The sequence below is a fragment of the Trichoplusia ni genome, chromosome 5 (genome assembly GCF_003590095.1).
Source record: "Trichoplusia ni isolate ovarian cell line Hi5 chromosome 5, tn1, whole genome shotgun sequence".
Classification (NCBI taxonomy): domain Eukaryota; kingdom Metazoa; phylum Arthropoda; class Insecta; order Lepidoptera; family Noctuidae; genus Trichoplusia; species Trichoplusia ni.
In genome coordinates, this window is record NC_039482.1 from 4,050,652 (window position 1) to 4,077,291 (window position 26,640).

At 38.6% G+C, this 26,640-nt stretch overlaps 1 protein-coding gene across 31 annotated transcripts in view; it reads right to left on the minus strand.

The window, feature by feature from the left end:
- The window catches only part of LOC113494126 (microtubule-actin cross-linking factor 1), a 213,712-nt gene that overhangs the window by 48,605 nt on the left and 138,467 nt on the right, over nucleotides 1-26,640 (minus strand). For 27 of the 31 annotated variants that reach the window (XM_026872294.1, XM_026872309.1, XM_026872291.1 and 24 more), the window contains 22 exons: nucleotides 25,205-25,314; nucleotides 13,491-25,056; nucleotides 10,880-11,026; nucleotides 10,338-10,442; nucleotides 9,766-9,884; nucleotides 9,241-9,439; nucleotides 8,626-8,853; nucleotides 7,948-8,085; nucleotides 7,310-7,533; nucleotides 6,672-6,872; nucleotides 6,131-6,331; nucleotides 5,644-5,746; nucleotides 5,373-5,480; nucleotides 4,813-4,956; nucleotides 4,267-4,372; nucleotides 3,713-3,841; nucleotides 3,039-3,196; nucleotides 2,444-2,575; nucleotides 1,938-2,050; nucleotides 1,435-1,576; nucleotides 763-929; nucleotides 138-297 (listed from right to left, as the gene is read on the minus strand). In XM_026872294.1, the coding sequence (XP_026728095.1) occupies nucleotides 138-297; nucleotides 763-929; nucleotides 1,435-1,576; nucleotides 1,938-2,050; nucleotides 2,444-2,575; nucleotides 3,039-3,196; nucleotides 3,713-3,841; nucleotides 4,267-4,372; nucleotides 4,813-4,956; nucleotides 5,373-5,480; nucleotides 5,644-5,746; nucleotides 6,131-6,331; nucleotides 6,672-6,872; nucleotides 7,310-7,533; nucleotides 7,948-8,085; nucleotides 8,626-8,853; nucleotides 9,241-9,439; nucleotides 9,766-9,884; nucleotides 10,338-10,442; nucleotides 10,880-11,026; nucleotides 13,491-25,056; nucleotides 25,205-25,314 (14,700 nt within the window). The remainder of the gene's footprint in view (nucleotides 1-137; nucleotides 298-762; nucleotides 930-1,434; nucleotides 1,577-1,937; nucleotides 2,051-2,443; nucleotides 2,576-3,038; nucleotides 3,197-3,712; nucleotides 3,842-4,266; nucleotides 4,373-4,812; nucleotides 4,957-5,372; nucleotides 5,481-5,643; nucleotides 5,747-6,130; nucleotides 6,332-6,671; nucleotides 6,873-7,309; nucleotides 7,534-7,947; nucleotides 8,086-8,625; nucleotides 8,854-9,240; nucleotides 9,440-9,765; nucleotides 9,885-10,337; nucleotides 10,443-10,879; nucleotides 11,027-13,490; nucleotides 25,057-25,204; nucleotides 25,315-26,640) is intronic. The other 4 variants (XM_026872310.1, XM_026872306.1, XM_026872308.1 and 1 more) reach the window with 2 other exon arrangements.

Consider the following 26,640-nt stretch of genomic DNA (forward strand, 5'->3'; position numbering starts at 1 on the left):
TCCTGACACGAGTTTAACAGTTTTTACTCTGTACAAAAAAAGTATTTAACGCCGCTAAGGAAGTTTTCACTTCAAAAAATCTCTGTCAATCTCCTGGATAGATTTCTCCTCCATAGATTCCTAGCATCCTTTCTCACCTCGATCTTCCGGAGTTGTTCGTCGGGCTCGTTCTCCATGGCCACCTCGTCCAGCTTGTCCCCGATGGTCTGCAGCGCGTCCCGCAGGCGCGCGAGTCCTGCCTCGAACTCGCGGGACGTGTCCGCCGCCGCGCCCAGGCTCTCCGCGCGCTTCTCTAGCCTGTACGAGAGAAACATTGTTAGAAATGTTTGTTACGCTTTCATGAAATAATACTTGATCAAATACCGTGAAATTTTGTAAAAAAAATTGTGGAGCAGTAAGAATTAACATAGGGTTCGTATGATTTACAGCGATAAAAACGCAGGCGGAACCGCTAGGCAGCTAATAAGATATAAAGGATTTGTTACTCTACTTGAAAATTGGAAAACAGGAATATAATTTACAGTCATATCTAACGTGGACAGAGCCGCATACCAAACGCTAATATGATATAAAGATTTTATGTCCTGTCAACTGACATGAAATATTACTTTTATATATTTCTGCTATGCCCATCTTCTCCAAAATAATGACATTTTAATAACTCGCAACCAGAGTCACATTAACGTCTCGAAAGAGAATGCAAAAACCTTCTTGGAATACAAACATCTTGTATTGTTTTATTACTATTATATAATAACGTACTTGTTAAGCAGTTCATTCCATCTATCCTGAAGGTCGGTGACCTTCTGCCTCAGCTTGTTGGCGTCCGGCGAGGCTGGCTCCAGGCGGTCCAGTACAGCCGCTCCCACTTCTTCAAGGTGAGCGAGCTGCGGCTGCTGGCCACGGAACTCCTCACGGAGGACTTGTACCTGATGGAGTAAGGAGCAATAGATATTAGGGAAAGCTAAATAAAGTGCAGAAAAAACAATTTAGTCATTGGTGACATCGGTCTTGCTTTGTCATCGGTATGCCTAGCTGAATCTCGTTACACTGGAAGCCAACCACAAAATAATTAAGGAAAAGCTAGGTAAATTATAATAATGTTGGAGTTGTGTATATTTTGGGATATATACCTCTCAGATTTTATTAATAAGGTATCGATGGATACGAGGTTTAAGTAAAATACCTATTTCTAGTACGACACTCTCACAATTTTAAGTGTTACCAAAACATTTGTGTAAACGTAATATCACAGATTCAAACACAACTATTAGCAAAGTGACTTTCATACTTTGCTCAATCACTGTAACGAGTAAAAGGTTAAGGTAAATTGAACCTTTCTTTTTTTTAATGACTCCCACAGTAAAGAATTTGGTCCAAAAGAATTTGATCCTTGTGTTGGAGATACAAATGCTTGGCCTACGGGTCTCTTACCTGCTGGACTTGAGTCTGGACCATCCTGGAGTCTGAGGAGATGGGTCCGAGAGCGGTCATCATGCGGTCCTTAGCGCTCAGCCACTGAGACAGGTTGCTGTGCGTGTCGTGGAAGTCTTTCATCTCCTCCATCAGGCGGATCCTGGAGGAAAAGGTGGATTTGTTAGTTTGTAGGATAAAATAATTATAGCAGAGTCATATCATGAATGTGTATAGGTCGGCAGAGTTTGAAATTTAAAATACTTTTTATACAGCTAGCTGCTACAAAAAAATCTTTGAACTATTTCATCTTCAAGGATTGTAAGGTAAATAAGAGTTTGCAAAATATGTGTTTGTACAAATACACAACACTTTTTTAAGTCTAATTTGACCTAATTCTGATATTAACTAATCTCATAAACTATTTTGGATTTCGGTAACAATGTCCCCTAGTATCTGTGTTTTGTCAATTAAAAATAGCATCAATGCAATAGACATAGCGTAGAATATTGAATAACACTAACTTGTCCTTGAAGGCGTCGTGTAGCGCCTTCCACCTTGAGGACACGTCCTCCATCTCGTCGTGAAGGCGGTCCGCGCCCAACACGCTCTGCTTGCGCTTCAGTAGCTCGCGAACCTGGTAACATAAGAGGCAGGAATTATAGAAAAAAGGAAAAAAAGGTGAAAAAGTTCTAGTCGGATGTGATTTGTGTTTTGTCAGGAAGACAGTAGGTAGAAATGTCTGAATGGAAGACTGGAAAGCATTATCATGTGTTTTGGTGACATAAGTCAAAAGTATATTAAATGAAAATTAAAATGAATCTTGGTTGCTTAATGAAAAAGCAAAATTTGCAACATTTCCGTCTTCTTTTTCTTGACACTAATCAAATATGTTCATACATTTTAATTTAAATATATAAATAATAATTAACTAATTAGATATAAATAAATATGATCTTTTAAACATTTGGTTTAAGAGATCTTTCTTGTAACATTCTTTGACTTCTAACTTTAACAGTCATCAGCTCACCTGTGTCTTGGTAGAGTCCAGAATGCTTTGCTTCTCATACATTTCCTCGAGCACGGCGCGAGCTTGCTTGATGGTCTTATCAGCCTCCTCCTTCGTATTGGGAACTGATTCCTTAGGCAGTTGCCTCTGGACCTGGCAATACAAAAATAATATTAATAACATATATTTTTTTGGTTTTCATATACAACCCTCTAGTTCCAAAGTCGGCATAATCCATTGCGAACATACGCATAAGAAAACTAATAATTTTGAGTGGGAATCGAGCCCACGACTTCTGGTTAAACAGTAAGGGTCATTAACCAATATACCAACAGACCAGTCAAATGACAGTATTTCTGAACTATATTCTTTGCACAGCCTTGAAACAGTATAGGCAAAGCCTTGTATGGCATTTCATAACAAAAATATTGTTCTAGTCCGAACTCTCAATATCTAATGTTTGATGTCTCGACCAACACTCCAAATTCAACAACGTGAGACTGTTTTACCGACATCACCATCAACTAATTTGTAATTCATATCAAGACTGTTTTACCGACATCATCTTCAATTGTTCATTCATATCACGACTGTTTTACCGACATGTGCTACGTACCTTGTCTAGGAAGGTATTGAGCGCGCGCAGGCTGTCGAGATGCTTGCGCAGTTCCTCCCTCACAGCATCCAGCTCAGCGGTCCGGTCAGCCAGCTTCGTGCCTAACAGGCTGTAGCGGTTGTTGATCTCAGCCAGCTGTTGCTGGACTGGAGATAGTTCTGAAAAGAAGAATAAGGTTAATAGTCGTAGAGTTTTGTTTGGAAATATAGAAGCATCAATCTATCCTTTACGTTCATTTATTTCTATGTTACAATAAATTGCTTTACAGATACGAAGACTGGAACCCTTAATTATTATTTAATTAAGTTGGCAATAAAAATATTGGCACAATCTTACCAATACCCTAGTGGTCTATTACCACATACATTTTAAAGTATATATTTTTTTTAAGAGACCACCTCAAAGCCCTGAGGAATATCTATAGTAATAAGAGTTCCTAGTCCATCGTTTATTTTATCGACTAATTCAATAAACTTTGTTCCAAATTCATCTGCTCACTAACTGCAAACCTTTTTACTATTTCTGTTTAATTTCGTTGCAAGACAGTTAATCGTTTCCTGCGTAACACACCGAACTTTAGTGTTTCGGTGGTTTTCGTTGGTTTCATTGCAGATAATGGCTTAGATGGGCATGTATGGAGTGTAAGTCTTATTTTATAGCTGCTGTAGACATACCTTCGAGATGGAATCCATCCTGGCTGGATCTTCGTGAGGAGAATCCACTGGAGGTGGAATGTGTGGAGCCAGGACTGACCAAGCCGTGAGCCTTGCTCGGAGACGGGGAGCGACCGTCCAGGGTGCGGCCTGGGTATACACAGACATGATATTAATATAAATATTAGATTAGTTTTGCTTGAGTGGAACTCGGTTATATGGGATAAATACAGTCTAAAACCTTTTATCTCTCAGATTTACTTCATTTTAACTTTGTTTCAGGGGCAAGAAACTGCTTAAGAGTTTTTATATGTATCATTTAACATTGTTTACACATTAACTCTTAGTCGTTCTGATTGAACGCATGATTGGAGAATTACACTTAAACGAAGAAAGATTTAAAGAATATACAACTAAGTACTTTGCTTGGAAATTCGAATTTCCAAGCTCAGTTTCATTTCAATCCACATTTTTAAAACCCAAATATAAGCGAATATTCACCTCTATCTCGACAAAATTCAACAATTACACATTTAATGAAAAGTAGTAACTATGGTTTAATATGTAATACTCACTGGGCGTCTGTCGTTTAGTAGGGCTGTACATCTGCCTCTTCCGATGCGGGCTGTCGGCGCGGTCGCCGCGCGTGAGCGCCTCGTACACCGCGCCCGCCTCGTTCACCTGCACGATATACCGGGATACGAGGTTAGACAATGGGAAGTATATAAGTGTTAAGTAGGTATGAAAGTGATAATTAAGTTGATAGCTAGTATTATGTGTATAATGCGATATCAGCCTGTTTTAATTAAGGGAAATTTTATTTCAGTAATAAGACAGTCTCAGTCAGCTGTCTATATATATCCAATGCTTACAAGTTCGAAATAGCACAGACATTTATTCCTATTGTCCATTGTTCTATTCCTGTATGGAATCTCGGATTTCTTTTTGTGTAATAATATTCCTCATACTTCAATTCTTCTTTGACATATATTTTATTACATTAAGTAAAATGCCGTAAGACTAGAAATTCAACCACAAGATAACTTGGAAAAGTATGGCAAACTAAATGCAAGGACGGTCTACGTAAATGCTAGTCTGAAAAGAGTAATTTAAAAGCGTACCTTATCAATAGTAATAGAGAAGTCTCTGTACTCCTTCGCCAGAGGGCGCAGCTCGTCTTGCTGCTGCTTGATGACGTCCAGGTCTACGGCGACCGGCTGCAGGCGGGTCACGCGACCCTCCATGGATTGGAGCCAGTCCAGAACCTGTGGGAGAAATTATTTGAAGTTATACTAATAGTATATTTTCTACAACTTTCTCACAACACCATCTAGTCTCAAACTAAGGAAAGCTTGTATTATGAGTACTAGACAACTGATAAATATACTTATATATTTCTGAATACATACATATTATAGATAAATTACAACCAGACACAGAACAAAATAAGTGATCGTGCTCATCACACAATCATTTTTCCTGACTGGGAATCGAACCAAAGACCTCAAGTATCCAGGGCTACTAGCCACTAGACCAACAAGTCAGTCATATGCTTGAGGTAATGAATTAATTCGTAGGAATGTTCATACCCAAACCAGTTTATTTATTATATATTTCAATTATTTTTTAATATAAATAAAATATAAATAAATATATATTTATAAATAAAATCGAAACTCACTTGGATCTTGAGCGACTCGTACTGGTTGAGCTGGTCGGCTCTCTGCTTGGACAGCTTCTGTTTCTCCTCTAGAGTCGCGTTGAAATCACGCCATTGGTTCTCCAAAGCCTTGTGGACAAATAAAATAAGACATAAAAATGATTGTTAAGGTCTAAAGGCATAATTATAAAAAAAAAAAAGAACTTCTAGTAACGATCTTTTCGAAGTAATATCGTCAGTGAAAAATCAATTTTAACAGTATTCAAATAAGGTCTAATTTCGAATGGCATACCTTCATCCTGTCACGAATAACATGTGTGTCGGTGACATCCTTCTTGACGATCAGCTGTTTGCCGTTCCTCAGGCATTCCTCCAACAGCGGCATTTGTTTGTCTCTGTGTAACACATAGAGGTGAATTAGACCGAGTTTATACATAATACAAAACAAACTACATAACATACTGTGTTTGTTCAGACAAATAAACGAATGTCTATTTCAAAAAGCAAATATGGACCGACTATAACATTCTTGATTAGCTAGTGATAACATAATAGAGTTAGGCTAAACTTTATTGAGATCAAGTTTAATACGTATAATTAATTGTTTTGAAGATAATGTTTTTTTTTCCATCCATAGAAAATGCATTCAGAACTATAAATCCGAATATCTTATATCGATTATAAATAAAATAAAAGAATATCGCTATTATTTCGCCAAAAACCTTCTTAACATAATATGACCTCTCTTATCGAATACCTGTAGTACATTACAACATTACCTGTAGTGAGCCAGCTGCGCGAGCCTGTTGGCGAGGTCGTCAGCAGACAGCCTCGCGAGTTCCCTCGCGTCCGCCTGCTCCAGCAGCTGCGCGTGCGCCGCGTCCAGCGCGCCGGCCTGCCCCGAGAACTGAGCTAGCTCCGATGATACCTCGTCCAGGAACTCGCTGCGTTTCGCTGAACGTTCCACTAGTTTTTCGTATCTGAGGAAGAATTGATATGGTTAGAATTTTTTTTCTTAATTTTTCTCACGTAATGTAATGGGTCCCAATGACTCCCCCAATCAAGGAGTTAATTTCATTAATTTACAAGTAAAATATCTAGACTAATGTACAGAATATAAGAAGATCAATATGTCTGGTCATTGTAAAGATCAAGCCCATAAAACGTCGCAAAAAATTAACAGTACTATGGCAACTTATACTACTCGTCAATAGGTACGTGTTGAAATAAATATTCTACCATACTTCAAACAATCAATTCCTCAACCTCCAAAAAAATATAAGAGGAAAACTATTCCCTAAAACTCATTAATTAATTCACCTGGTATAAATATCATCAGCTCTTTGCTCCAGTTTCTTGGCGATGCGCGCGTTGGACGGCGTGAGGGCGGCGTCCCTCGCACTCGCCAGCAGCTTGGCGAGGGTCGGCCTGCGGGCTTCCAGCTCCGCGATAGCTATGCGCTGCTCCCGGACTTGCTCGTCAAGACGCTCCCGGATAAGAGAGGCAGGTTTCAATTGACTCCTAGAAGGAAATTGTTGGGTTATTTTGTGTTGAAAGTATAGGCAAAAATGTGATACGACTAAAATAGGATAGTTGTCATACTGAGACTTCTGGATCAATTATGAGGAAATTTGCTTCTCTCCCTGAAATTTTCTGAGAGAAACTAAGTTAGGCAAAGCAAGATAGGTGTCTGAAGTTTAGATCATTAGTTTCATGCCACCAATTTCATGGTTTTAATTTAATAAATAGGACTCCTCTCATCTCGGTACCAAACTTTTTTTTATAAACTGCATTTTGCAAACTTTTTTTTGCATTTTGAGATTAATAAAAAAAATACTTGCTAACATTTTCAACTTTACATAACATCTTCATTTTCATATATAACAAAGACTTTGATATGACAAGACTTTATCCAAAAATTCGCATAAATAAACAACCATATACCACTCAAAACTTACTTAAACAGATTCTCAGCCTGTCCGACCCAGTGGGCCTGTGTTTCCGCCGCGTCCTGCAGCCCCTGGCACTGCAGCAGCGCGGCCTCCAGCTCCGCGCAGCGGGACCCCACGGCCTCCGTCAGGTCCTTGTAGCGGGACGTCAGGTCCAGAACAGGGACCTCTAGTTGACGGATCTCAGATGGGGTGAGGTTACCCTCGAGAGATTTGACTAGTTGCTCGCAAGCCTGAAATGGTTGAGGGTTTTAGTTACGTTGGAAGATTGAGTAGGCTAGCAAATCATTTACTAAAGGTTAGTTTAGAGAAATTAAATTTAATGATAAGAGTAATCATGAAAGGGAATTGGGCCAAGCTAATCCTTGGCAAGAAAAATGCACAAATATTGCCAATTACGACACAATTGTTAGAATTGAAAATCATTTTTAGTATGTACAAAACGACAAAAATAGTCAAAAAGACAGGGATTTATGCTGTTTGTCTTCTGATTTTTTTTTAATTATTTGTAATAGATTATTTCGCTGATATTTCTGTCATCTCTATTACAGCGTCTAATCTCAATGTCATACAATAGATCTCTTGACGCTGAACAATTACTTATCAATAATTCCCTATTAAAAACATTCACAGATGATTATACTTACATCCTTAACATTATCAATAAGTCGTCCTTGCGACACGATCTCGTTGTGCAGCGTCTTCGCTTTCGAGAGTTGTGACTCGACGGCGCGCGGCTCTCCGCCGACCGGCTCGGAGAGTACTGAGCGGACTTGTGGCTCGATCTAGAAGCAAAGAGGTTTATTAAAATCATGGGACAGGAGAAATTCTGTATATATAGATGTAGATGAATTTAGATCTTAACTTGTAACTATTAGGGTTGTTATTGCATTGGTCTGTAAGAGCAAAGAGGTTCATTAAAATCATGAAATAGGATAAATTCTGTATATTGATATACATGCAGACGAATTTAGATCTTATAACGTAATCATTAGGGTTGAAATTATCGTTGTTATTGCATCCGCCTGTAATGTTGATGTACTTTTTGTTTAACGTTTGTCAGCTTGTTTTGTGACGTAACGTTGCAACACATGTACTTTTGACATCACGATTGAGTTGTTATATTTCTAACTTAACAGTGCAAGCATCAATATCCATGTCTCAATTCAGAATTCTGAACAAATCATAACAAAGTTTCATATTCACATTTTTCACTCATTTTGAAAATCCAAAAAAATCTTATGTAGTCTTACAATTTAATAACCTCAACAGATTTGGTCATTATCCACTTTTCCACATGCTCATTCCTCTAACATCATACTCACATCAGTGATCCACCTCTGCGCCCTGTTCATGGCATCATGGTAGAGCCTGGTGACGTCAGCAGCCCCGCGCAGCCTCTCCTGCAGACGCTGCGCCCTCGCGCACAGTTCCGCGTGTCGGCGGCGCGCGCCCCCCGCCGCGCCCCGCACCGCGCTCTCGCCCCGCGCCGGGATGTGGGACAGGCGGGACGGGAGCGAGGTGCGGTACTCGTTGAGGATGGTTAGGAACTCCTGGTGAAAACAAATAAATGGTACAGAATACTAGTCGCGAGTAGTTTAGATCTAAATCTAAAGGTCTAATTAGATAGATGAGAATTTGAAAAGACCAGTTAATCGGCTGGTATTTGTCACATTTCTAATTGTATGTTTAAAAAGTAGAATATACTGTGCAGTGTAGGTAACGAAGTATTTAATGTTTTTTTATTAGTTTATTCCATTCCATTTTTATACAATTTTGTTTTAAAAATTAATTACGTTTTGTAAACGATAATACAATCTTAGTAGACATTTAAAATTATCGGTTTTGATTGATTTTAGCATGAGTTTATATTCAAATCCCTGACGTTTATATTCCTTCAAACAAACCTAGTAACAAACAAAGCTAAGTCGAACACAAACCTTGCTCTCATCCACAAACTTCTGCGCCGACATAGTAATGAACCTCAGGTCGGCTTGGTGCGCGATGACGTCAGAGACGAACTCCCTGACATCCTCGCTCTGGTCGGGGAGGCTGTTCAGCTTGGAGAGAGCTGCCTCCTTGTCTTCCAGAGTGCGGTACGCGCCTTCCATCCAGGTGTTAAAGGCGTTCAGTTCGTTGCTGAAAGAAAATTATGTTGAGAATGTGGAAGATCGAAAATTAGGGGTAAGGAGATCTTTTTCTATAATAATCAAGGTCATCTTAGTTAAAATAGTGCTAGAAGTTAGTCCTAGTGTAAGAACTAACATTTAGATTTTTTTTCTATTTCAAGTATACACTTATCGTATCATAAAAGTGTTCAGTATCAGAAATACTGTTTGGATCCTGAATTAAATGGTGAAGATGACAGTATATTTTTTTTACTGTCACTTCAGTTACTTAATTACCACTTTTGACATGGCAAAACCAACTTTATTAACATATAACTAAGTCAACTTTTCGCTTACCCGAACTTGCCAAGCTCGTCTCTAGCCGCGGCCAACCTGCGCAGCATCTTATCGCACTTGTCGGTGCACTTGTCGCAGCGTTGCTTCAGCTGTCGCACTCCACGCTCCAGTGCTGCCACCTGCAACAGGTGGGATTGTTTTAGACAATGCTTACTTGTAAGAAGGACGTAGCTATCTTGACTTGAAGACATGTGTATGGTTAATAGACCGAAAAATACATTTCTATGCATAAATAATAGTATTTTAGACTATTTTTACAGACATAATTATCAACTTAACTTCATACAATAGTTAAGCAAACACTAATCGAATTCGAATTTATTTTTATTGAAAATGCTTGTGTTACATATAGCATATAACTTAAAAAGCCAAAAGTTGCTGTCTTTATAAAAATAGTTTTCAAAATAGACTGACGATGAACTTATAGAATTTAACTAAAAAAAAAAAGAAACTCTTTTTAAATAAAAATAAGGCTCAAAATTGACTGCAATTCAACATATAGAAAGCGATTTTTAAAAAACACGAAAATAAACCCTATTTTAATATACAAAGAGTGATATATCTGATAGTACCTCATGAGGAGCCAGCACATCTCCGCCGGAAACGAGCAGCTGCTTGGCCTGGTCGGCGCACGCGGACACTTGACGCTGGTGGCTCTCCAGGTCGTCCTTGATAAGCTGGAACAGAATGATCATGTTAATAACAGTACGACGGCATATTAGTGGTAAATATATGGCGAATTTCAATTAACAGGGGAAAATATCTATGATTATTTTGAAGAGGTGCCTGTACATTTAAGAACGATAGGGTACAAAGTGGGGCCTTTAAGCGTCAAACGTATCATTGCTGTTTACGGCACAGTCAATAAGAATGTAGTAAAAGGCTTTGAAAAGATCGTTCAAGTCCAAGTGTGACTAGCGACGAATAGGCTTTCCGTAGGAGTTCCGTATAAATGGGTCGAAAACATACAAGTTTTCATATGAAATGGCTACATAGAAAAATTGCCGATTTTCTTCATCGGGTATGTTACTCTGAAAACATAGCGTATCATAGTCGTTCTTGCGCACCTGAGCCCGTTCTTATGAATATAAAAGGCAAAAAAAATGTCACTTACCTTAAGTATATTGATCTGGTTGCGAAGCTCATCCATGTCTTCCTTAACGGCTTCTTGGTTCGCGAGTCTGTCTTCAACAACGGCGATCCATTCCAGCAACTTAGACAACGTCTCATCGCAAAGCCTGTATTTCTCTTCCACTGCTTGCTACACATAAAAATAAAACATCAGTATACCGAACAATATATGAACAAGATACATGGAGCATTAGCTCAAGTGCATCTAAACTACAGCGATATACAACGCATCTATCTACTCTGTGCAGTTTCAGTGACAAAAACTGTGTAACATTTATTCTGTACAAAATTTGAGACGAGGACAACAAAAATATTTTATACAAACGTTTTGCAACTCTTTTAAGATTCGCTGTTTACAAAGCCTTGGCAAATATAAATTGATATATATAACTTGTTATGTCAAAAAAAGAAAATTGTAAGGACAAAATTTAAATATCATTTTCGGACGATTTTTTTTTGGGTTGCAGAACGTGATCACATGCCAATATTAGCTCATGCAGACCCAGTTGTACCTGTAAGAGAGCTAGATTGAACAACTACGCAGATAGGAAGCAAAGTCGAGAAGAATCATCAAACAAGAGGCAACAACAGACAGCCAGTGACAAACAATATGAAAATGACATTTACAACAGAACGGAACGTTGCGACACACAGTATAAAGAGTTCCATGCGAAGCTTAGCATGCAGGCAGTGAAAATATAGGGGAGTCGATGTCAGAATTATAAAGAGTAATTTTAATCCTTTTGAACATCAGAATAGAGATCAAAATCAAATGAATTTCAAGTATGAAGCTCTCCATATTTCTGACATAAACTTGCATCTTGCGTATTATGGTATCAACATCTTCCGATATCATAAAACTTATAATTAATGTTTGTATTAGAGTTATTTGTTAAAGTAGGAATAAAAATAAGTTAAAGAATACCTTCTCGGAAATCTGAAACTTTGAAAAAGTATTTTGAACAGTAAAACGAGTTAGAAAAAAAAGTTTTGTTGAAGTAAATGAAAGAATAAAAATAAAGTTAAGAATTTACATGTGGTTAAATTCGGACGTACTTTACATTTTAATTAAAACAAAAGGAAATGCGATTTCATTTTAATTAACCCTTTAATTGTTGATATTGTCATTTTGAGTACAATTTTATAAAAGCTTCGTCAAAATATTTACAGTTACGCCTTTATAAAAATATACTAAAAACCAACCGTTAAATGGTTAAAACTGCATAATTGTTTGATATATTGAAATGAAATCACATATCAGCCGTAAAGAGGACTACCACACGCTATTCAAAATATATGACGCATCTTATAAAGCAGTCGGTTGCGATTTGAATTTTATTCTATAAACAATTTTGTAGCTCTACATTCACATGGATACCTCCATAACAATGTAATAGGGTATTGCAATACGTTTACGAATTAAAACAAATAACAACCGTTGCCTTATTCTGTGCTTACTATGGGCTCGTGAAGCAGGTCTGATGTGGAAGCGAGACACAGCTACTTTTTTGTCTCGCTTACACACTGACAACAGGCTTCCTTTACGAGCTCACAGTGGCTGGTGCTACGTCACATACTTCTCATAACGTATGCTCACATCACCGGCTTTAAATCGTTTAAATAAAGACGATAATGAATAAATACTACCTTCCGTGTTTGTGTGTTGAAAATGTTTTACCATTGGATATTGTGAATGTTTGCGAGTATCCGCCTTTTATCAACGTCACAAGAGCATAGCGTTGTTCATGCATTCCAAAACATGTGAGCACGGGTTCCAAGGAATGAGTATCAGATTTGAAAAACAATCTCTAGGTAAATCTTAAACGGATCGGGACCAGCAGTCATAGTACACTGGTTTTAATGGAAGCGAACATAATAAAGCCGGAGGTCGGTCGGATGGACCCTCAGGCCCACTCTCGCGACCTCGAGTTCTTAGCACAATGTGAATGGGAGGTTAGGTATTTGGCGATAACGGTGATGGTTCTTTTATCGTCGTTAATATGATCCCTCACAGGCAAGCATTCACGATTTAGCTCAAAAGGGTTCTTTAGCATCGCAGGCAACGGCTGGAAAATAAAAACAACATACATCGAGCCTTAGTACAGTGGGTGGTAAGCACACTTCACAATCGCTAGTCCTTCTCGAAAGACTAGAGATTGATGAGCGCCTTATCCTAAAATAAGCATTTAAGAACAACACAAGGCACTTAAGTTTACACTACGATTTAAGCTTAAACTCTCATCTAAAGAAGTGAAAGCTAACCTCTTACTGAAATCAAAAATGTATGTGAATAATATAGTATGTATAAGTGCTGTCTCTACTCCTAAGATAAAGTATATATTTTCAAATCTAAGTAAAATGTTTGAATGTTATGTTGATTAGTGTAGGCCACAATGTACAAACTGTGACGTCACCAAATTGCTCAACACCCCTAAATTCGACACAGTGATTCCGGTAGGTGTCGTGCCATGCCAATGTTTTAAGCCAAACGCTTTAGATAGAGTTCACCTTCTAAGAATGAAAATAGGAAGATGTAAAGCAACACCTTTGCTCGATAGAAGCACAACGTCAAAAGCCAAACAAAATACACTTACCCTTGTTTCTGCTGGCAGCAAGTAACCCTTCTTCAGAGCTTTGACTAAGTCCAAACTGATCGATTTGACTGGATCTATTATGAGCCTGCCTTCGACGGGATCAACTAGTTTCTGTTCTATCGCTTGTACCAATGGCCATATCTTTCCTGTTTCTGGTTCTTTGACAACAGTACTTGACGGGTCTACGATTCCTTGTTGAATAGCTTCGCCCAAGTTCAACCTCTTTCTGTCCATCACGCTAGTGGTTATGAATGGATCGTTCAGAGCTCCGGTTGTCGGGTTGTAAATACCGAAGTTCAAAGTTTCTATTAGGCTGAAGCATTTCTTAGGAGTCATTAGAAGTCCGCTCTCTATGGCAGCCGTTAAAGTGTTAAGTTTAGAGGTTTCAGTGTCTAGTATATTGCCTTTTTCAGCGTCCATGAGGCCTTTACGGAATGCCTCAGGGAGTTTGACCAACCTTTTCTTGAGATTATCTTTTATGAGCGCCGTGTCTGGGTCTATGTAGCCTAATAAGGCCGCGTCTCTAATCGTAAGTACTTCGTTGGAATGTGGATCAGTAAATCGCGCAGTTGCTACATTCAAGTGACCGTTTTCAATCGCTTGCTCAAACGTTAGTGGTTCACGGACGTACACGATTAAACCATTTTCAAAGACGAAGCAAAGCGTACGAGACCTATTCTGTGTTTCGAAAGAACCTTTAGCGTTTTTATCGATAATTCCCTCAGCAATGCCTACTTTTAATGGAATGTATTTGTTCTTATGAGGATCTTTGATAAGAGCTGTTTCGGGGTCGATAAATTCGTACTTTATGGCTTCATCTAGAGTGAATTCCCTAATTACAGGTTCTTTTGACGCAGTGGAATCGGTAACGTATTTCTTTGTAACCGTTTGAGATGTAATAGGTTGGATTACAGTGACTAGAAGACCTTTGTCGAACGCGATATCTAAGCTGTATGTTTTCTTGGCTTTGGTGTCGATAACCCTACCCTTGCCTACGTCTACATCTCCTTGCTGAATTGCAACCGGTAATGGTTTGAACTTATTAGTGAAGTTATCTTTAACGACGGTAAGATCAGGGTTAAGCAGTTTAATTTCTATCGCTTTATTGATATCTATGAATTCATTATTGCTTGGATCAACAATTTTACCGTTATCAGCTCTGAAAAGTCCATTTCTTATAATCTCTTCGAGACTCAAGTTTTTCTTAGTTGTTACTATAAGACCGCGATGTTTAGCATCTAACAAGTTAATTTGATTGCCGTTGGGTAAAATGTAAACGTTATTTTCACTATCAATAACACCGTTTTCGATTGCTTCACTTAATTTAATGTATTTACTGCTGGGTATGTGTTTGACTAATGAAGTTTCTGGGTTAATTAATTCATCTGCAATAGCTGTTTTCAGAGAGATTAATCTCTCAGACACTGGGTGTATAAATGCAAGTTCTGTTATGGTATACATGTTCATGGCTAAGGTCTCGTAAAGCGTAAAACCTGCGCTTTCGATGTCCACAATAAGACCTAAACTCATTGCCTCGGACAGGGAGACTTGGACGTCGGAACCCGGCTCATGGAATTTACCGCTTCTTCTATCAATAATTTCACTGCGACAACAATCTCCTAGCGATAAAGGCTTTTCTGATTTCTTATCGAAATAGCAAAGATATTTTGGACTTATGATGGAACGTCTGATCGCCTCATGTAAAGTGATCTTACGGTTTGTGGCCGGGTCGATTATCTTACCGGTGCTGTCATCATACAGACCTTGGTGTAACGCACGCTGAAGGCTGATTGGTGCCTTGCTGTCCACAAGCAAACCGATTTCGAAAGCTTTACGAAGACTAATTTCTTCATTGTCGTTGTTGATGTTCCTAATTTTACTTGTTTGGTCATCGATAACGCCAGTTTCTAGAGATTCTGGTAATGTAATCTTGTCCCATTTACCTAACCTATTATCCAAGATGTGAACGGAATGAGCATCGATTAGGTTCATTTTAATAGCCTCAGCTAGAGTATACTTTTTACCACTTTGAGGATCCATGAATAATCCGGTAATCTCATTATAAACACCTTTTTCAAGGGCTTCAATGAGAGACATTGGTTTGCGAACTTCGACAAGTATTCCTCTTTCGAATGCTTCTCGGAAATCAATATTTTCGTCTCCTAACCTGATGGTACCTGTCCTACTGTCAACGATACCCCTGTCTACTGCAAACTCAAATGGAATGACTTTACCGGCGGCGTGAACCAAGGTGGATTGTGGATCAATGAAACGCTTCTTAATAGCCCTATCTGTAGGCACTTTTTCTTTACTTAGCGGGTTGGAGAACTTTCCAGTTTTTGGATCGTAAAAGCCTTTGAACACAGCCTCGGGTAAACTAAGTTTACGTTTAGCTGGAACAATAAGACCACGCTCAGAAGCATCTGTAAGAGAGATTTTGTCACCGTATATGGGGTCTCTAACTTTTCCTTCCTTTGAATCAATAATGCCAGCTTTAATAGCTTCTGCCAGAGTTATAATTTCTCCAGTGATGGAGTTCCTAACTGTTAGAGCTTCAGGGTTAATATTTCCGATCTTGATCGCTTCCTCGAGCGTCATAGTCACGTCATTAATAGTTAGAAGTCCTGTTTCGGGATCATAGAATCCTTGGACCAAGCCTTCTTGCAAAGACCAAGGTTTGGAATCACTTAACAAATAGCCTTTATCGCAAGCGTCCTTCAAGTTACAAAGGGGTGACGTAACGACACCCTTTTCTATATCAATAAGACCTGATTTAACTGCGCTGTCGAAAGGCACTACTGCTTCCGATTTGTCATCTTTGATTTTAACGTCAGATGGATCTACTAGCTTTTGTTCAATCGCTTCTTTTAATGTTATCAATTTACCGGTCTTAGGGTCCATTATTTTCCCACTCTCGGGAGAGTAATAACCTAATTCAATTATATCAAATAGAGAGAATGTAACCGACTTAGTCGCAACTAATCCCTTCTTCAAGGCATCGTCTAATGGAATGTCTTTACCAGTCTTTTTATCTTTAATTTTACCAGTTTCGGAATCAATGAGTTTAGTGTCAATGGCCTCTGAGAGAGGAACAAACTTTTCTAAAGCTGTATCTTTAATTTCTGAAATAGTTGGGTGTATGATATTCCTGTCTACAGCGTCACCTACAGTAACTAATTGTTCTGTTACTTTATCCTTTATTTTTCCTGTTGTTGGTTCATACATGTCATTATCAATGACCGCTGCGATGGAAATGGGCCTTCTAATTACGGTTATTAAACCTTTTTGGATAGCGACTGATATTTCAATGATTTCACGGGTCTCTACAATGGTTATAACTCCCTCGTGAATTTCAATAACGCCGCGTTCAATAGCGTCTGATAATGAAACGATCTCGTTTGTACGCGGGATTTTGATTAACAACGATTCCTGGTCAACCAGCCCGGATTCAACAGCTTTGCCTATTGGTACTAAAGCTCCGGTATTAACATCTTTGATTTCTCCAGTCGCTGGGTTGTACAGGCCTTGCTCTAAAGCTGACTCGATTGTAACTTGTTCAGGAACAGAGACGTCCTCGGGCTTTTCGACTATCCAACCTAACTGAATGCATTCTAAGAAAGGTACGCGTTTACCTGTCTTGGGATTTACCATATGACCTGTTGTTTTGTCTATAATAGGTCTGGCAATTGCTTCATCAAAGGAAATGTAGTCATCAGATTTGGATCCCAAGTCTTTTACTAAAATAGACTCAGGATCGAAAATCTGAAGACCGTAAACAAGCTCTTCAAAGGAAATTTTGGCACCGGTTTCGGGGTTAAGGAATACTTGTTTTTCAATATCATACACACCCATTTCAGATAATTCTTCTGGAGTTAGTCTATGGGAAATGGCTACCGAATAACTGGGTTTGAATTCTCGGACTACAACACAGTTTTTAGATAATACATCTACTGGAGCGAACCTACTTATTTGTTCCTGTTCTAATGAGTCCTGCACTGTAAGTGGAGATTCTACACCGTTTATGATAATTCTACAAACTTTAGGTTCGATTCTACCCTTAGCGATCGCGTCTATCAACGGTATATTTTCATAAATAGGTTTAGGAAGCTCTGTCTTTTCCTTAGTAACGTTTTGTTCAGTAATTTCTTCTATTACTCTCAAAGGCTGTCTTTCAGCATCAATAAGCATTGCCGATATAGATTTACTGTCGTTTGCAGTTGTTGGTGTGGTTTTACCAAATTCAAGCAATTTCTGTTCAACCGTTGTAGTAATAACTTCAGCGACAACAGAATCACTGGATTCTGTTACTTCTGTTATTTCTACTTCAGTTGGACGTGTGGTAGTTGTAGTTGTGTATGTTTCCACAACTTTCTCAGAAAGTGTCGAGTCTTTGCCCGGTTTCGATGTGATCTGAGTAACTACCTCAGTTGTCGTAGAACCAGGAGCATGAGTTTTAATGACTTCTTCATACTTTTTGTAAGTATCAGAATCGAGAATACCTCTTTGGCGAGCTTGATCTATAGGTACCTGTTCTCCAGTCTTAGGATCGACTACCATAGCACTCTTGACTACTTCAACTACTTTAGCCGCAGCTAGTATTGGAGCACCAACAACAGCTATTAGACCTATCTTCGCCGCATCGGCTATACTAATCTTTTTACCCGACTTGTCTTTCAACTCTCCCGTTTTATCATCAACAACTCCTTTTTTGATAGCTTCTTGCAAAGTTATTTCTTTGCCTGTCTTAGGCTCAACTACTTTAATAGTTTCAGATGGTATTATGCCTTTGTTAACAGCGTCTAACAGATTATCAGTAATGCCTTCCTTGGCAGAGATAAGGACTGACGTGTCAGGATCATATATAACTCCGGGAGCTACTTCTACGGGTTTATCAGTTTTTAGTTCAGATACAACGCTTCTTTCCACAGTTGAGCTTTGAGGTTCCTTATGTGAAATAATTTCAGGTTTATCAGGTGATTCGTAATCTTGGATTGTAACTTTATCTGTTTCATCAGGAGCCTCAGTTACGTGATATTCCTGTATAACAGTTTCACTACCTTCTTGAGGTCCGCTAGTTACTTCCGTGATTACCTGGTAAGATGTAGACTGATTTTCAGTTATTTCTACCGTTGTTACAGTAGATGACGATGTAGTTATAACTGTGCTGCTATGTTCAGTCACGATCTCAGTAGGTTCGGTTTTTGAAATGGTAGTTTTGACTACAGTTGTAGATTGTTGATCATACGGTGTAATTTCACGCATTTCTTCAATGGTTGGAATTTCTTCAATTATTTCGAAATCATCGTCAGGTGTGGCACTTGTTTCTCTTGGTGATTCTTGGTTACTACTAGGTTTATCACTTACCTTGTCTTTGGGTTCCCTTACGACTTTGTCTTGGACACCGGGTTTACTGTCTTTAGTCTCTAGTGTTTTATTAGTTATACTGTCATCTACTGAGCCTGTGACGTAAGATTCTTCGGCTGTGTCAATTATAGTTTTGGTAACAGATGTCTTTGTTACTGAGATAATTTCTTCGCCTTCAGCAGTAGTTTGTCTGAACTCCTGTATGACAGGTTTTTCTTCAAAAACTACGTGCTCTATATCTCGAATAGGACTAGGTTTATCTACAATAGGCTGTGCACGAATGGAACCCAGTTCTGTGACTGGCATTTCGTCTGGTTTTTTAGATGCATCAGCTTTCTCGCTAGGAACGCTAACAGTTTCGTATTGGTCTTGTTTACCAATTTCTTTAGGCTTTGCCTTATCTTTATCTGTCTTCAGAGATTCAGTGATGACAGCTGTACCATCAGTATCAATAGTCTCAACTTTAGCAGTATCCTTCGGTGCTGAAACAACTTTTGAATCGTGCTTTGAAGGAACTTGATCAGAGGGCTCTTTTTCAGAGATTCTTTTCTCAGCAGAAACTACATCCTTTGTTTTTATGGATTGAACTTCAGAGATTTCAGATTCCGGTGATAGAATGGTTGGTTTCTCATTTTGTTTCTCTGGTTGCGGTCCAGAACTTGAAACTTCTTTTTTAATAATATTCGCTTCAGGCTTCTTAGCCTGATCTTGTGCTACAGGATCAATCATTTTAGTTGTACCAGGCGTGATAACACGACTGGTTGAATCAACTACTGGACTCTCCTTAGGCTGTGTTATCTTGCTCGTTATTGCTTGTGCACCTTTTACAACAGCCATGCCAGCTAACACAGGTGCAGCGACTACAGCTATAAGGCCCATCTTAGCAGCGTTTTTAATATCTACAGATTTGCCAGTCTTAGGCTCCTTAAGTTTTCCGGTTTTCTTGTCGATCAAACCTGTTTTTAGTGCTTCTTTTAATGTTAATGGTTTACCAGCTGCTACGTCAAATATAGTCGATTCTGGATTAATGATGTTCTTTTCAAGAGCTTCTTTGAAAGTAAGCACTTTATTAGGCGATTTGGGATCGCGGAACTTTTGAGTTTTCTCATCAAATAGAAGTTCGAAGGCGTCATTCAGGTCTAACATTTCCAATGATTGTTTCTTAGGTGATGGTTCATCTGGTTTTGTTGGGGTCTCTGTATTCAAGATGCCACTTGTAACGGCTTCTGAAATCGTAAGTGTTTCTCCAGTTTTAGGATGAGTGAATGTACCAGTTTCAATGTTAATATACCCAAGGTTTAGAGCATCTTCAAAGTTAATATTTGTATCGCTAGTGATGAATTGTTCTTTGCTTGTTTGCTCATCTTTGACAATGCCCTGGCGGCGAGCTTCTTCGATTGAAATTATTTCACCAGTTTTTGCATTTTGGACCTCATTCGCGCTTACAAGGACATAATCAGCTAGAATTTCAATCATTTTAGTCGTAACTGTGTGTTGAGACGTAAATGTTTCGGAAAAGGTAGTTACGATACCAACTGCTTGCATATCCTTCATTGGCTTGACTGCAAGTAGTCCCTGTTCTAGAGCCGCTTCTAAAGGAATTACTTTTTTAGACTTAGGGTCTGTAAATGTGCCCTGTTTTAGGTTCACGGCTCTGTTTTCTAAGGCTTCCTCAAGTGTCATAGTTTCTGACGATTGCGGGTAAGGAATAGACATGATTAAGTCCTTGTTTACGGCATCACCAACAGGGGTCAATTCTCCTGTTAGAGGATGTCTCATTTCTCCAGTATGTGGATTTATTAGGTTCTTTTTAATAGCAATGTTAAGTGTCATAGCTGCTGGTGGTATCTCCATAAGAGGCTTATTATCGGGTTCAGGGAATACATCAGCGTTAACAGCTGCTAATAAATCTAGCGGACCATCACTACTTTTAACAATGTTTTTATCATTGTCAATAAAGTTTCTCTCAATGGCTTCAGCTAATGTGATTTCCTTACCAGGTCCAATGGTAATAGTTGAAAGAGGATCAACAATATCGCAAATAATGGCTTCTCTTAATGTCAAAAGGCTTCCGGTCTCAGGATGAACTATTTTCCCAGTAGCCGGATCTAAAAGACCTTGCTCTAGTACTTCAGGTATTGTTAGACTTCTGGCTAATGGGATTAATACTTCATCTTGACCCTCACCAGCTAGTATACCCCTTTTTATAGCTTCCTTAATATTAACTACGTCACCATGGACAGGATCCACAATTTTACCTTTGTTATCATCAACTAAACCCATTTCAATGGCCTTTTCAAGAGTTATTGGTGAACCAGATTCATCAGTCAGGGATTTGACTCCCTCTAAAATCTTTGCAGTTTCTGGATCAATTATTTTCTTTTCTACCGCTTCTTGAGGGAACATGACATGCTTCCTCAATTTTTGTAATACGATTACCTTAGATTCATGACTTTGTGGTTCAGGAGTCGCCTCCCTACTTACATTGACTTTATATTTAGGTTTGGCACTAAAACTAGAAGACTTAGTTAATTGTATTACGTCAGTAGGACGTGATTTCGATTTCTCAGGCAAAACAGCACTTTCTATACCTTTTCTGTTATCAGCTGAAAGGCTGTTCTGAATTGATTCTACAGTAATAAAGCCTTCAGAAACTGCAGCACCAACTGAAATGGGTTTACTTGATTGAGAGACTGTTACTGAGCTTGTGCCTACAACAGGTTTAGCACTACTAGCCTGCAACAGAGCTTCTTGCTGTTTAATAGCTAAAGCGTCCTGATATATTTTATAAGTTACAGCGTCAATTATGCCTCTTTCATACGCAACTTCGATAGGTATCTGTTCGTTTGTTTTTGGATCGACTACCATGGTAACCATTTGACCAGGTGTCGTGGCACTAAGCACTTGAGTAAATGTAACTTCATGACTGCTAGGTGAGCCTGTAATTCTTTGTGTATATTCCGGCGTTTTTTCCTTGATTGAGAGTTCATATTTTTTGTATGATACGGGGTCAATTAGCCCTCTTTCATATGCTACTTCTATCGGTAATTTTTCTCCTGTTTTTGGATCTACGACAACAGTGACTGTTGTTTCAGAGGGAATTGTTTTAGTAGTTGTGACTTGGGTATAAGTAACACTACTTGTGCTTGAAGTTTTAATTTCCTGAGTTACTTCAGTTTCAGGGGTTCTGTCTCGAATGGATTCTTCATACTTTTTGTAAGTAATTGGATCAACTAAACCGCGTTCATACGCAACTTCCATGGGTACGCTTTCACCGGTTTGGGGATCTAATACCATAGTACTCCGGACAACCTGAATGACTTTAGAAGCAGCGACTAATGGCGCACCGACTACTGCAACGAGACCTATTTTAGCTGCGTCTACGAGACTAAGCTTGGCACCTGATTGAGGGGTGTACTCACCCGTACGAGTATCAATTACACCCTGATCTATGGCTTGTTTTAATGATATTGGCTTGCCGGATACAGGTTCAGTAACTGTCACACTGTTTGGTGGTAACATTCCGCGCTCAACTGCTTCTAGAACATTTTCTGAAACTCCTGACGATGTGGAAATAACTAATGCTGTAGAGGGATCAAATATAACTCCAGGCGCCACTTGAACGGGTTCAAGCGCCGACTGGTCTTCTGAAATAACATCACGCGAAGAAGATTTGCTTAGTTCAGATATTTCCATCTTGTCCGGCATGCCGGCTACAGACGTAATTGTTATTACCTTCTGTGAAGATATAGTTGAGGTTAGCTTAACAAAAACGATATAACGCCGCTCGATTGCCTCTTTCATTGTAATTATTTCTGTGACATATTTATAGCGACCTACACTATCAATAAGACGCAAATCTAAAGCCTTGTTTAGTGGAACTTCTTTTTTAGTTTTAGGATCAACTACATTAGCAGAATCTCCATTGATTACGTTAAGTTTTAATGCCTCCTCGAGGTCAAGAACTCTGTCTGTCCCCGGAATTATAAACATGCCTGTAGCTGGATCGAAAAGATTTTGTTCAATGGCTTCTTTTAATGTCCAGCCACCGCGAGGCAACTCAATAGTGTTCTTTTTGATTGTCATAGAAGTAACTGAGGGTTCCGTGACAACTGATTTGGAAGTAACAGATCTGATTTCCTGTACGAACTCTTCACGAGGTTGCATAGCTTCATGCAACGAATAATCTGGGCTTTTGACCGTTTCCGGTTTGTTATCTCGTTCAACTTTGCCTTCGGGACTACTGTCAGGCAAATCCTTGATAAATGATTTCTTAGTTATTTTGAGTTCAACAATTTGACCCGGTACTAAGTCTTTCTTTGAAACACGGTCTGATATATGTACCACGCGGGGTTCGTTCTTTTCCACGCCTAATAGGCCTTGGTCCAAGGCTTGCTGAATCGGGAACACGGTTCCAGTAGTTGGGTCAGTGAATGTTTGTGTGTTTTCATCAATGAGTCCGCGACGAATTGCCTCCGCAAACGTAATTATAGCTTCAGATCTCTGTGTACCGCTCGTGTTGGTAACTGTTACATAGCGTTTAACTGTCTTGGTAACGGTTTGTAACGTCAAAGTAATATTTAGAAGGGAATTTAATAAGGCCGCGCCTTCGGGTGTTATCATATTTATTTCTACAGCTTTATTAAATGGAATAGGTTTCTTAGTTTTTGCATCTAACAAATGCCCTGTCTTGGGATCAAGAGTGTTTTTGAACACCGCGTCTAAAACTGACAATTCCTTACCGTTATCATATACACCTATCTTACGATTGAACATTTCTAATACTTCGGCCCTAACTAAGGACACCTTAGTGCAGTCTTCTAAGTATACCCAGTCTCCACTTTCCGACTTAACAAACGTCTCACCGTTTACATATTTGAGATTACCTTTACTTAAAGCAACATTGAAGGATACAAATTCCCCTGTTTTGGGATCTTTGAAGCCGTCAATGTCGAAAATGGACCTTTGAGAAACTGATGTAATAAGACCTCGGTCTACAGCTTCCGGAATAGTACAAATTTCACCCGTCAAATTGTCGCGGAATTTGTTGTCATGTAAAATTATTTTGGCGCCTAATGCTTCCGATAGCGTGAGAAGAGCGCCAGTTGTAGTATTAGTTATGCATTTAACGTTATCGCTATCAAGAACCCCGACGGAAATTGATTCAAGAATATTTAAGGGAGCTTTGTTGGCTGGTGACAAAATCTTACCATCGTTAGTCATAAGGTTATTATCGCAGACGTCTTTGAGAGTCATAGGTTTGCAAATGTACCGATGGCTAGCAGCGTCTTTGAAAGTGAGTTTTTCTTTTGTTACATTGTGTACGTATTTAGAGGTTTTAACATTGATTATATTTTTCTCTATCGCTTCAGCAAGCGTTATTTTTGTATCGTTTTTAGGATCAACTACTTCCCTAACGTTAGGATTGATTAGCTCGTTTTTAATAGCAACGTTAATTTGGAATCGTTCGCCCGAATTCCTGTCCATAATCCAACCGCTGTTATCAACTAAATCTTGACTAATCGCGTCCGACAGACACAGAGCGCTCGATTTAATTTTGATAATCTCGTTATAAATGAGGTAGCCCCTCTGGTAGGCTTCGGCTATGGTTATGTAGCTTCCATTAGGTAGTCTGTATAGACCTTTTTGTAAATCGACTTGTCCGCGTGTCAATGCATCCGAGATACTCATTCCTTGTGTCGATCGTTCACCTTCGACAGTTACCTTGATTCTCTTCTCCGCCGGATCTGCTAGTCCTTGTTCGGCGTCGTATAGTTCTCTTTGTATAGCTTCTAGTAATGTGACTTCGTTTCCGTCTTCGGTCATGCCGCATGGTCCCGTTAACCTCGCAGCAAGTTTGGGGTCTATGAGACCTTCTTGCGCGGCTTGATCGATTGTCATCGTTTGTCTCGTTTCAGGTGAAGATAGTAGTCTTCCCGTCCTTACGTCAAGTATTCTCATGCTGATAGCTTGACCGACTGTGAGTATTTCTCTAGTCTCGGGATGCAATATACCTTTAGATTCTATAATGTTTGGTCCTTCATACATTCTGTGGACTCGTTTAAGTTTTCTTACGTCAGGTCTGTCGTCATCTGTTATAATAGTTTTTGTTGTATAATTGGGTGAGTTCAGTTTGCCATTGGTCATTGATTTTACTACTGGTTGACCGTCTAACTCTGTCGTCTGTGACGTTCTGACGTATCTGTTTGGAGGAAGAAAATAGTACAAAGATAAATTAATAAAATTATTTGGCCTTTACCTATGACACTATAAAATAGTTTTAGATACACATTATTATTCCTGGACGTTTCGGCCACTATCACTTCATTATACTTAAGTTTATTACTTACTTTTCTGTGGTATAGTGCGAAGTATACGTGTGTTCTGTGGTCAAGTCCTGCATATTGAACTCTTGACGGAAGGACCGCGCCGAACGAGGTGCCATTGCCTCGACGAGACGCTGTAATAAAAAAAAACGACACATTATCCACTGTCAAAAGCTACCGTCACATAACTTTGAAATCCGCACTTGTTGTCATTATTAACTCTTTCTTTCTAACTGGTTTAATTAGCTAACTCTATCGAGACTTTCTTTAAAGATAATTCAACATAACGCGCATATTAGATTTCATCTTTCGTTTTAAATAAAACGAGTTCACTAATTATTTTCCTCACAACATTTCAACAACCACACTTAATTTAACATACTTTTAAACGTATAAACATAACGACTGCACTATTTATAAAAAAGAAAACACAGTCTTTATCCCAAACCGATTTTCACGTAGACGCTCGTTAATATAGAGAGCATAAGTAAACCTGCGGGTCTCTCGGTCACTCATATTGTCTATTGTGAGTTCTCTATAGTATTTAAAACAATAAGTTATTATGATTATGAGCGGATTGTGTCACGATACCTTAATATATTTGATTGATTCGATAAATGCCGGAATATTTGCATGATACATTATGTTTTTGATAAACTACCATAGCTTGGGTATGGAACCTACTACTATAAGCACATGAAGGAGTACTATTGAAGCTGTGGAAGGGAGACAATGCTATCACTATACTGGAATATAAACTATTGCTTTAAGAGGTGGTGGCTACCATTCAAGGGTATTACTTAAAAAATAATTCATTGGAGTAGTAGTCAAAGAGTCAATTAATTTCGTCGTTTCGGTTATCGTAGTTAAATTTTATACTATTAATGTATCCTTCTTTTATAATAACAACACGATAAAATTTAAAAAAAATGGATAATATCAAATACTTTTAAGATAGATATCAATTACATATCTATATAAAAACATCACTTTACAAGTGATACGTTAATCGATTATTTAGATTGCAATCAATTTATAAACTACTGTGTTCATTATTAATAGATTAGAATTAAACTCATTTATAAAACCTACGCTAAGATAAGCCTACGATTCCGTAGAGTTTGAACCTCTACGAGTAATGTTGCTACAATTATTACTACGAGATCTGACCTAGTGAACCGGAGCTTACACATGCCAAATCAGTAATGTCGTTTTACTTCCGAGACTATTGTAGTTTTATTTTTGATTTTGAAAACACTGAAGCGGTGAAAGGTGAGTGAAACTAAGTGCTGTCCAATGTAATTTCACCTTTATAATGTGCTACTGAGTAGCCTAATTTGATGTCGTTTGATTTGATTCAATTATTTTCTATTGAAAAATATACAAATACATGAAAATCAATTATACAAAAGAAAGTATTGTGAACAATTTTAAATAAATTAAACTAAACTAATATTTAA